General features: G+C 32.6%; 1 protein-coding gene across 7 annotated transcripts in view; it reads right to left on the minus strand.

The window, feature by feature from the left end:
* The window catches only part of SHOC2 (SHOC2 leucine rich repeat scaffold protein), a 97,338-nt gene that overhangs the window by 18,653 nt on the left and 65,409 nt on the right, over window positions 1–13,276 (minus strand). For all 7 annotated transcript variants that reach the window (XM_023639500.2, XM_023639506.2, XM_070220718.1 and 4 more), the window contains one exon: window positions 8,817–8,954. In XM_023639500.2, the coding sequence (XP_023495268.1) occupies window positions 8,817–8,954 (138 nt within the window). The remainder of the gene's footprint in view (window positions 1–8,816; window positions 8,955–13,276) is intronic.

Consider the following 13,276-nt stretch of genomic DNA (forward strand, 5'->3'; position numbering starts at 1 on the left):
TAAAAAAAAGATAAGAAAGATACCCAAGAAGTTGCAATAAGAGCCATCTGAGAGTAACCAGCGTGGACCATAGCATAAGTCACCAGCTTGTCAAAGTCACCAACTAGTTAGTGGCAGAGCTACAATCAACCTCAGTTGGCTCCTTACCAAGTAATCGTTCTTCAAGATCTTCCTTGACTTTGCTTCAGTTAGCTTGTTCTCTCTTGACACAGAAGCATGATATGTTCATTCTTATCTCCATGCTGTTTGACTATCCATGCTGTTGTGTTCATGGAATGCATTTTTATTTCATACGAGTCCAACACATTTGTTCATGAAGCTTTCCCTGGCCATTCTATCAAGATCTTATTAATCTCCTTGTAAACTGAACTCATGGTAGACAGAATGCATGGTAGCATATGGTTTTCACCATAAATTGGAATTTATTTATATTTGGTCTTACGTTGTTAGTTTTTTCATAAATTAGTTACCTCCCCCAATAGACAGAGCATCTTTTACGTGAGGGACCTTGCTATGTATTTCTCTCTCTCTCCATAGACTTTGTTTCAGTGCTAAGCACACAGCAAGCATCTGTTCATACTTTCTTGATAATTACAGAAGCTAAAACATTTCACTACTGTCCTCCTTTCCAATAGGAACAAGATGCAAAAACTTAAAATTATATGAAAAGCTCATAAAACTCTCTCCTCTTTAACTCATTCTCATTTTATAAAATTGCATATCTATGAAACATAGACTTTACTGGACATGATTTAAAATATACGTCAGATTTGCCTGGTCTATCTGAATACAAATTAACTCTTCTACAAATATTTACAATCATTTTTCCTGGGACATCCAACTTCTAAGCAGCTCATTTTTAGATATCAGCCAGAAAGAAAAAAATAACTATTTCAACTCTCTGCATTCCTCTCACCCCACCAAACAATTTTTTAATTACAAAATAAATGAATGCATCTTATTCTCTTCCCCAGGTAACCATAGTTTGTAGTCTAATATGTACCTACTGAGAGCTTTCTCTAAGTATTTACTTACACATATACAAATACAGGGATTTTTAAATGTTTGTTTGTTTTTATATAAATGGGATCATTCTATATTCTTTCCCCCATATAACAGGTCATAGAAATATTTTCTCGTAAATACAGATATACTTCATTTTCTTTAGCCATTATAAAGTATTCTATGATACGTATGTACCATTATCTATTTAATCATTCCCCAATTGACGGCATTTGTTTCTAACATTTAGAAAGGAATCCTATAATGAACATCCTTTTATGTATATCTTTGTGTACATGTGAAAATATTTCTGATGTATCAGAAAATATAGATATTTTAAATCTTGAGAGATAGTACCACAAGGCTATATCAATTTCATTACCAACAAAAGTGAAAGACAGTGCCCACTTACTTATATCCTTTCAAAATGGAGAGGGAGGGAAGGTATCAGTATTTTATCCCTTGCCTATTCCATGCCCATGGCCACTATAGCTACAGCTAAAGCTGCTAACAGTAGAAATTTTCCTACAAGCAGTGATAATGTCTGACTAGAAAGAACTTCAAAATCTTCTGATAAAATTTTAATTTGCTGCATGAAGTTGAAGATAAAAGAGGCAGTCAACCTTAAAAAACAACTGGAAATAAATAAGACCATCCCTTTATCTCCTTCATAATGCTGCTTTCCTTATGGAAGAAAACTGTTCCATTGTAATAAAATGGCTGAAGCATTCACCAAGAGGTCTTTGAAATCTGCCAGAAGAGGAAAGGGCTCATTAATAGTGGAAAGTCCCCATAATTTTGTTCCATCAACTGACATGCCTCATTCAATCACTATTTACAGTAGAATAGTAGATGAATACAATACTGTAACAATTTTTTATTCTCACTGAAACCTAAAAGCTTTCTCTGGAAACAAGGATTAGTATGGTAACCAAATTCTAAAGGCTTATCAATTCAAAAGCTGAGTAAATAGAATCAAATTCCTGAAACTCCTCTTCCAAAATTAAAATAACTCAAGTTTCTCACTTTTAAAATCAGGTTTCCAGAATTTAAAAATTAAAATATGAAAATGATGTAATGAAATTGTCACGTGACATTAACTAGCACCAAAATTAGTAGTTATTTAAACAAAAATCATACCTCCAACTTTCCTAACCTTTTTCTTTTTCCCTTTTTTTCTTTTTCTGGTGGAGTAGAAGAGGCTAAACTTTAAAAAAAAAATCACCTATGAGAATATGCTATTCTGATGAAGAAACTCACATTTGCAAAGGCCTTATCACTTTGTGGAGCATGGCATGTTCAAAGAGTCATCCACATATTGCCAAAATCCATTACTGTCAGCAAAATAAAAGAGATGGAAAAAATTCAGGATAGAATACCAAAACTCTCTTATGCCAGAAAAAAATGTGAAATCAGAAGTGTGGCATTTACTGTGATTCACCTCCTGCAGTGGTTTCAACTCTAACCTCTTTCAATGAGTGGTTTTAACCACAAGCTAAATTGCAACCTAAAAATCAAGCCATAGCTTGCTTTAATGTTGAGCCATTGCAACTAAGAAATAAAATCAATGTTGCTGAGTTTCTGTGTATGAACGTAGGCTGATCACTGCCAATTATTGGCATTTAGCTTTTAAGTGGGTAACTTTGACTGTAAATTGTTCTGTGCTCCACTTTGACAGCTTGCTTTCTTATGCTGTCAGATTTTTAAAATATGGCAACATCAAATGGCTATGAATTAAAATTAGATGCTTTCGATTTCAGCAAATATAATCAGTATCTTCAGGTTAATTCAGTGTAACTTTTGAGTTAGACTAACTCAAATAGTTTTAATCTTATTTTTTTAAAGTAGCAAAAAATCAGCAGAAAAGACATATAGTTCTAACAATGAAATAACGTCAAAGGTACTTTTTTTTCAAACATTAAACTGGCAAAGTGAAAAGTAAGAAATGCAAAAATTCTTAAATTTCAAAAACTAAAAGAATGCTACCATTAAGAAGAGAACTAGTAAAGTCGTTTTATGTAAGCTACACTGTAATTACCTAAAATTTAATTACTAAAAGTCTACTTGTTGATATAACCGTAATCTACTGTAACAGTTCTTCAAAGCCCGGTGCAGCAAGACGACCTCTGTGAATTGTTCTGTGCTCCAGCCTTGAAGGCAAGGTCTTGTTGGATACTTCTCCCATTATCTCAATTTGAGAAGAAATAGAAAACAAAATATTTTTTTCTCCTTCAGACACCCTCAGCCCCTGCTGACTTCATAAAACCACCAGAGATCTCAGAAGGCTTTAAGATATCAGGTTCATAGTCTGAAACAAAATGACTCTTATAATGAAGCATAATATATTCTTTAGTTCATAGCTGATTCTTCAATTGGAAAATATTTCTATGAGAGATAAAACAGTTTTTATTCTTCAACAGAGCAGACTAATGGTTAAATCAGAGAAACTATGCGTATGTTTTTAAGCACTCTCTCGCTCAACTGCAACCAGCGGCCCCCTCCCCATTTCCTTCTGCCTCTTCTCCACATCCTATGAGCTGTCAGTGATCCTGGCACTGCTCAGCCTGGAAGTAAATGGCAGTTATTCCTACCAAGGAGTGACAACAACTCTAGGAGTATCCATGTTAAATAAAGAAAGGGGTAAGAAAAATCTTGTTCTACTTACAAGAAAAAAAAAAAAGAAAAGGCAAGGAAATAAAGTGATTTTTGGAAAAGTGAGTGTAAAGTAATAGCTGGAAGACTTGATTTTCAATTGTGAGTTTAGAGCAAGATTCTTTAGCCCTAGGAAAGAGAGTAGGGCAGCTACAGGACTAGGGCAGTCTTTTAGGTGCCCTCCCTAAAAGAGAGTAGGGCACCTCTCCAGGATAGGTGGTGTTTTCTTTGTTTTTCATTTTAAGTTATACTTTTCAAGAGGTAGACCAGGATAAAAGAAGAAAAGTATCAGGAGAACTATATTGCAATTAAGTTAGCCACTAACTGTTTTTGGTGGATTGCTAGTCTCCAATAAATGCGAGGGAGAATCTCAAAGATCAATTAAAACTGCTGAGATCTGTAACAGACAAAGACCCACATGTTCAAATTTCTCACCAAATCTCAGCCTTCTGCTATACAATCAAAATACTGGGGATGAGACGGATGGAGAAAGACAAAAGAATTATTTTAATAAACATGGTATATGATAAATGGTACAATATTATAAAAAATTTCAATGAACATGACATTCACTTTGCCATTACTTGGGATAACAGCTGTACTTTATTTGCTGACAACTATCAAAGCATATAAAAAGCAAAATATTTAAATTTTTCTTATTGTTAATGATTCAGTTCTCACTGATTTTCAATACAGATTTGTAATCTGATCACGTAGAATGTGCTATAAGTAAGGCATGTGTCTTATTCTGAGATAACATCTTAACTACAAGATTAATAAACAAACTAAAAATACAGAAGAATTACTTCTGATAGAAGAGAGAGATGTAAAATTAAAGTCAGAAGAAAGAAGTATACATGAAGAAGTTATCCTTTGTCAGACGAAGTGAATCCAAAGGACTCTAGTGCCACTAACAGGAAGATTTTATCATCCACCACCACCTATGCTTTCAGTTTGCCAGGACTATTCATTTTAGTACTTTAATTCCATTCCCACTTTGACTGTTAATTAACAAGACAGAGATACAGAAACATGTATCAAATATTAAATAACAAAATATTGTTAGACTATTTGAGAGTAAGAACAGGGCTGACTGATGACCATGCCCGATATATCTATTTGATTGTTGAAAGAGTATAAGAAATTATGTGGATATTAAGAAAAAAAGAGTTGTAAGTAGAAAGACTGAGAAGTACAAAGACCCTGAGGCTAAAACTTGTCTGATATGCTCAAGGAACAATAAAATGTCTAGAGTCTATAATATCATAAGAAACACACTGTGACACAATGAAAGAAATAAGAACCTAACTTTACAACATTTCCAACATCTTTAATTTTGGTTCCTCTCTCTGATTTGCAGTAAACAACCTTTATTTTTCTTTCTAAGCCTAACAAGACTAATTTTATAGAAGAAGTTGCTTTTTAAAAGTGCTTTTATGTGACATTCCACTGAAAAATAAGATTATGCATTATTCTTTCTTTTCTCTTTTATTGTTCCAATTAGTTGGTTGTTCAAAACAAGCAAACTTGCAGACATACATTTCAATTCAAGAACATACAACACAAACTAAGTGTCAATATCTAATTCAAGAAAATTATACTGAAATAAAAATTAAACTTATATGTTGATTGCCCCACAGTACCTCAGGGAAATGGACCCTGAAAGATCAACACTGAGAAATATAAGAGTTCTTGAACTTCAGAAATAAAGAAATAAGCCTTTGGGTGGCCAGGCAAAAGATTAAGTCATTTACAATGGGAAAAAATTGGACTGGCCTGTTACTTTTATCTATTCAATTCCATATTTACTAAGATACTCAAGGAGAAGAAGTTGGACCCTATTGATTTTTATATTCATCCAAACTGTTCTTTAATTATTAAGGTTACAAACACACAAGAACTAGGGAAGTACTGTTCATGAACCATTTCTGAGAAAACTATTCCAAGACTGACTTTAGCCAACCAAGGGATGACTGGGGCAACTATGGCAACAGAACTGTTGAGGAAAATTAAGACTACAACAAAAATAGAGATTAGGATAACAAGATATACCATAAATGTTACATATCCTGACAATGTAATGAACAAAAATTAGGAGGAACAACTTTCAAAAAAGGACAGGAGGGATAAATTCACTGATTGCCTCATCTATGTCCCTCTACTCAACAAAAGTGAAATACACATTCAGTTGCACATGGAATACTTACCAAGATAGACCATATACTGAGCCATAAAATAAGTCTCAACAAATTTAAATGATTCAAATCACAAAGTATGTCTTGACTACAATGGAATTAAATTAAAAATCAGTAACATAGACACACTTGGAAAACTGTTAAATATTGGGAACTAAATAACAAATTTCTAAATATCCAAAGTTCACAGAAGAAACAAAAAGGTAAATTAGAAAGCATTTTGAAAAAAATAAAAAGGCAAACACAACATAACAGAATTTGTGGGATGCTGCTAAAGCACTACCTAAGGGGACCTCAAGCTTTCACCGTAAGAAACTAGAAAAAGAACAAATAAAACTCAATGCAGATGAAAGGAAATAATAAAGGTCAAAATGGAAATCAATGAAATAAAAAACAGAGAAACAATAGAGAAAAATCAATAAAATTTTGAGATAATAAAATTCATAAAATTGATAAACCTCTAACAGACTGATTAGGAAAAAAGAGAAGATACAAGTTACCGATATCAAGAATTACAGAAGTGGCATTACTATAGATTCTATACATATTAAAATAAGAGAATATTATGAACAATTTTATGCCTATTAAAAGTGACAACTTAAATGAACGGGACATACTATTTGAAAGTCACAAATGATCAAGTTTGCTCAAGAAGATGATAACCTAAATAGCCCTGTATCTATTAAAGAAATTGAAATAATTTTTAAAAACTTTCCCACAAAGAAAAATCCTGACCCAGGTGGCTTCACCAATGAATTTGACCAAATAGTAAAAGAAGAAATAGTATACCAAGCTTATACAAACTGTTCCAGAAATTGAGAAGGAAACACTTTCCAACTTATAATATATGGCTAGTATTACCCTGAAATTGAAACTAGACAAAGACAGGTTTTATAACATTGTACATGAATATATAATTTATTCAAAACAATTAAGTAAATCTAACTTTTAAAACTTCTCCCAGAATGTATATTTTTTCATTATTTCTTCTTGGTAAGCAATTTCAATCTACATCTGGGTTTTTGTCAAGTTCAGGGAAATATTATAAAATAGTATTTTATTAGTTTCTTCATTCTATTACCTCTATTCTCTTTCTAGAACTTCCAGTCCTGTCTCCCATGACTCCTTTTCACTTATTTTGATCTTTCTATCTTTTTGTTCTAGATTCTAGGGGACTTCTTCCACCTGTCCTACATATCACTATTTTGGTCTTTGGAAATGTTCATTGTATCATACAATATTTTTCATTAAATTTAATTTGGCAAAGATTATTTCTAAGAAGTGTATTATTCGTTTTCTTTTTGTATCAGCCTGATCATGTTTTATAGATGCAGTATATATCTTTTCTATGTTCTTTTTCTTCAAGGGTCACTTCTCTTTGTTCATCTTAGCCATTTCAATAGATTTTAAAAAAAGAAAAAAAATAATTGTGTTTGGTCCCTATTGAACCAGAAATCCGATTCCTTTACTTATATAGGAAATTTTGTAGAATATTTACTATGAATATTAATAGGAAAATTCATTATGTGTTGTAGACCATCTTACCTTTCAGAGATGAATCTAATCCAGTTAACTAGAATACTTCATCTGTTGCCACTACAAATAGTAATGTGATATAAAGGGTTCTGAGCCAAAAATCAGAAAGCAATAGGTTCTAATGGCTAGCTATTGTATCCTGAAGAAGTCTCAGCTTGCTTTCCATAAAGAAATAATTCTCATGTAACCTAAGATAGTCTATTATAACTTATTAAAAAATTCCTTAACAATTGCTTCTGTTTCAAGTAATAGTAGACTAGGTAATTCAAGCAAACCCTCCTACTGAAAAAACTAAAAACACTTCTAAAACAAAAATCAGAGCGCTAACAAAATAATGACTAATTACCAGGCCAGAAACCAGTTGTGAACCCAGAAACAAGCAAAACACTGGAGAGGATTTTGTCCTGAGAGCAGTTCCATAACTAGAAGACAAGGCTGAACGGCTAAGGCACGTTTCTGCCAAGAGTCAAAATGTAGAGCCTGCCAAGGGTGGGGAGTCTAGAAATTGATATCATCTGGGACGCTACAGGGCTGCACTCTGGTACTAAGGGTAAACTGAAAGTCAAACAACCTTCCAATTAGTCTGTGGCCTGCCTTTGAAGGACTGGGGGACCAGAAACATCTCAAGTCTTAAAACATGGAAGGGTTAAAGTGGTCCCCTAGGCACCTGACAGAAGCAAATAAAAACCCCTCTGGAAAAAGATAACATCACCATAGGCCTCAAATGATTTAGTAATAGAACCTTATAAATATTCATTACTGAAATTATATAAATAGGTACAGATGTAATTTTTCTAAATAAACATTATAGTATCCTTATACCACACCAATAACTAAGAAGGTGTCCAAAATTTTAAAAATTCCATTTAGTGTTTGTATAAATGTGTGGGCATTTAGAAAAATAAACAAGACTATATAAATATAGAACAATATCACAGTAAGCATAATTCAACTTTCTGTAGTTTGGCTAAGTCTTCGTAACACATTTTCCACTTCAAGACATCTCTCTTCTTAGTCCCTCAATACTACAGATGAAACTTTAAACTACGTTGGCCTTGTTTTAAAAACTAAACGGCATGGTTTTATCTTTCAGTGCGGTCTACTTTAGCATGCGACATTCTGAAATACAAAAAAAACAGAAAATGCACCCATTCTGCAATTTAAGCACGGACCTATAATAGAATATACACATATGACTCAATATTCTATTTTCTTTATAATCCAAGTGAGCTCATTTCCTAAAACCTAATTAGTTTCTCTGCTAGAAAATGGAAATAAAAAGCAATTATAAAATACTTCTTTTAGAAGCTTTACTACTTTGACAATGTTAAATTTTAATCTTTTAATTTCTATCAAAATGGATCAAAAACAGTCTTTCTAATGTCCAAGTAGCTATAAATGACTATCAATATCTTCTTTCTCCCCTCATACCTATAGTATCTGGGAGGTCTAGCAGTTCATTGTGCTGCAAGTCAAGGTTGGTTATTTGTGTGCAGTTTCCAATCTCCTTTGGAAGGTGTTCAAGTTGATTGTGAGCTACATCCAGCGTAATGAGGTTACATAATTCACCTGTAAATTGACCAACATAAAAATTTAATAAGAATTATTAAAGAATATGTTAAATAATACTGAAAGAAAAGCTTCATTTTCTATATTAAAATTATACTTTCTTTCTGAAAAAGTCAAACAAAATCTGAAACTCTTATTTGAAAATGATATCTTACAAATATTGAATCATTACTGTTGTACAACTGAAACTAATATGTTATATATATTTTTTATATATATATTCTACATATATATTTAAATTTAAGTAACCAATTCAACTATAAACATTTACACTTGTATATTGCATACTTTAAAAAGAGCCCACTAACTTTTTTCACCAAATTCAACACAATAATATCAGATATACCTTGAGTTCAATTTGAGGGTCACCTTCTAACTCAAAATATATATGCTCTCAAATAGGCATATGTTCTAATGTTACACAGATATAAAAATGGAGATTTATAAATCAAAAACTCCTTCTCAATAGTACTCTAAAAAGATAAAAAATAAGGTACATTTCTCCTTCTCATTCTGGTTGAAAGGGCAGTATTGGCAACTCAGATTATTCTTAGTGTTACTCTGTCTTCAAAAACCCAACATTTATAACAGATATATTGGTTCTCTCGTAATTTTCCTTTTTTTTATTTTTAAGGCAGAGGTTGGAGATACTAAAAAAGACAAGCAAACAAAGTATATACAACTCTGAAAAATGGGTGTGAGGCACATTATTATAAACAAAAGAAAAAACAGATAAATTGAATTTCATCAAAATTAAAAACTTGTGCATCAAAAGACACTATCAAGAGAGTGAAAAGGCAACCCATAGAAGGGGATGAAATATTTGCAAATCATGTATCTACTAAGGGATTAATATAGAGAATATATACAGAATTCCTACAATTCCTACAATTCAACAACAAAAAAACTCAATTTAAAAGTGGGCCAAGGATTTGAATAGACATTTCTCTGAAGACACACAGATGGTCAATAAACACATGAAAAGACTAAACATCAATAAACGTCGATAAACATCACTACTCATTAGGGAAAAGCAAATCAAAACTACAATGAGGTAAGACTTCACACCCATTAGGATGGTTACAACCAAAAAACAGAAAATAACAAGTGCTGACAAGGATGTGGAGAAATTGAAATCCTTGTGCGTTATGTCTAGGAGCTCCATCCCAGGTTCTCAGGGGATCTCAGAGAAAAAATCCCCTCCTGTTTCTACCTAGGCACAGCATATTCAAATTACAGAAAATCAAAGGCAGAGAAAATTCTGAAAGAAGCTAGAAGGAAAAAACACCTTACCTATAGAGGAACAAAAATAATTACATTGGACTTCTCTTCAGAAACCATGGAAGAAAGAAGAGAAAGGAATGAAACATTTAAAGTGTTGAGGGAAAAAATACACCAACCTAAAAGTCTGTATCCAATGAAATTATCCTTCAAAAGTAAAGGAGAAATAAAGACTTTCTCTAATAAAAATTGAGGGAATTTGTCTTTAGTAGACCTGTCTTGCAAGAAATATTAAAAGAAGTTCTTCAGAAAGAAGGAAAATGATATAGGTGGGAAACTTGGATCTACATTAAGAAAGGAAGAGTATTATAGAAGGAATAAAGATAAAATATTTTATTTTCTCACTGAAGTGATCTAACAGATAACAGTTTGTTCAAAGTATCAATAGCAACAATATATTGGGTGCTTACAGCTTAAGGATAAATGAAATGAATGACAGCAATGTTATAAGGGATGTGAGGGAGGAATTGGGAATATTCTGTCATAAGGTAGCTACACTACCCATGAAGTGGTATAGAGTTACTTGAAAGACTGATATTAGCTGTAAACGCATACCGCAAACTCCAGGGCAACCACACACATACATACAAATAACCAAAAAGTTAAAAGAAGCATAAATGATATGGTAGGGAGAGAGAAAATGAGTAATATATAATGCTCAACTAAAATCAGATAAGGCAGAAAAATGGTAAAAGACAAAAAAGAAATAAAGAGCAAGTTCAACTACTAGAAAACAGTTATATAGTTGCTATTAATCCAATTAAATCAATAAACACTTTAAACGTGATTAATATAAATCCACTAAATAAAAGACAGAGACTGGCAGAGCACATAAAAAAACAAGACCCACCGTATGTTGTCTTTGAAAAACCCACTTTAAATACAGACACAGGTAGATTAAAAGTAAAGGGATGGAGAAATATAGCGCAACTGTTAATCAAACGAAAGCTGGAGTGTGGCCAGGTGGTTAAGTTCATGCACTCTCCTTCAGTGACCTGGGGTTTCACTGGTTCGGATCCTGGGTGCAGACATGGGACTGTTTCTCAAGCCACATTGAAGCAGGATCCCACATGCCACAACTAGAAGGACCCACAACTAAAATACACAACGACATACTGGGGGGATTTGGGGAGAAAAAGAAAAAAAAGATTGGCAACAGTTGTTAGCTCAGGTGCCAATCATCAAAAAAAAAAAAAAGAAAGAAAGCTGGAGCAAGCTATATTAATTTCAAAGTCAACTTCAAAGTAAGGAAAATTATCAGGGATCTAGAAAGCATTACATAACGATAAATGGAACAATTCCCCAAGACAGAATAATCCTTAAAGTGTATGCATCTGGTTATCTCCTTCATATCTATCTAGTACAGTGCTTAGTACATAGTAACATGTTAACTGAAAAAATAAACGAAGATAACTGGAGAAAATAAAATTTGGATTCTAATACTGTTCATGCCAGACTAATAAAACATTTTTTGTATTTGCCATCATCTTTCCTAATAAATGATACTTTAGGTGGTTTCAGTTCCCAGTAAAGTAACTTCCACCACCCTAAAGGGAGGTGTACAAATCCAAAAATGTATCGAGTCCAGGCAAGTAAACAAAGCAAGTTAGAAGGAGATTATGGCGAACTTTAGCCCATTAGGAAAGCTGTGATTCAATCAGGTCAATTATTGCTATATTACAGGACTTCTCAACTTCAGTACTACAACACTTTGGACCAGATAATTCTTTGTTCTAGTAAGCTGCCCTGTGCATGAAAGCAGTATCCCTAGTCTTTACCCATTAGATACCAATAGCACCTCCCCACCAAGTCATGACAATCAAAACTGTCTCTAGACATTAACAAATGTTATTCTAACACTGCCAAAATTGCCCCGGTTGAGAATCACTACTATCTTGGAACGAGGAAGTTCAATATTGTCCAATCCTCACACTTTCCAAGAGAAGCTGGAAATCTAAATTTTCATATAAAATTTTCTACTGATTAAATGCTAACAACTAATTCTTAGGTTAAAACAGAACACAACACTATGTTACTAAACATACCCGTGTGGGCTTTTTTCAGTATTCAGGATGCCAGTGAACATAGGAACAGATTAATTACTAGCATCTTAGGACAGGAACTTGCATAAAACTATCTAATGTTAAAACTAAAAAATGTTTTTAAAAAGCAAAATATAATCACCTAGACTCAAATTAAATTAAATCCCTTTTGATTTATCCCCACATGATAACAATATTTTTGAGCATATTTTCTTTCCAGAAAATTATCCTCCAGCAATACAACTCTCTGCAAAGTCAGGAAACCATGTTAATACTGATACTTTAAGAATTATGTCATCTAATAACACTAATATCCCTTTTCATAATCTAGTAATTCCTAAAGGTTTTGAAAACGCTTAAAACTCAGGAAACGTGACAACGTTTTTAACAGCATCAGCACACAAAACTAACATGATTTTAAAATTTTAAAATTTGGTGTATTAGTCCATGAAATACAATAAACTCACAACTAAATTATGTATCATTGTGAGTTAAACTTGAAAATTATTTTAGATTTTCCCAAAAATCCGTGTATAAATTTTAGAAGACTAATGAAGAACATTTTTTTCTTAAGAACATTGAATTTTTCACTGGAATTAAGTCCAATGAAAAAAATCTAATAAACTTCTGGGAAGTTTATCATTTATAAAAACATAGTTTCCATGAAAATCTAAATTATTTTCAAAATTAATCCAAAATTTCCTATTTAATGCAATTAACAAAACCTTTTCACAATGTGGGGGGAAAATGTTTAAGATCTCTCTTCCTTACAGTAACACTCATACCTGTTCAAGCTCCTCTTATTCATATTCAAATAATCAGAAACATTTGAAAATTCTGAGTATACAATAACTTCTTCACTAGACAGCACCATGCCAGGATAAGAGTCTAGTTACAATTTGCAAAAAATAGGATACTAAATATTTAAGCAGTTCATAAAATATTTTCATGCTATTTACTATTCTATACTGTCCAGTTATACAGTACTTTAAAACATTT

The sequence above is a fragment of the Equus caballus genome, chromosome 1, assembly GCF_041296265.1.
Source record: "Equus caballus isolate H_3958 breed thoroughbred chromosome 1, TB-T2T, whole genome shotgun sequence".
In the NCBI taxonomy this organism is placed as follows: domain Eukaryota; kingdom Metazoa; phylum Chordata; class Mammalia; order Perissodactyla; family Equidae; genus Equus; species Equus caballus.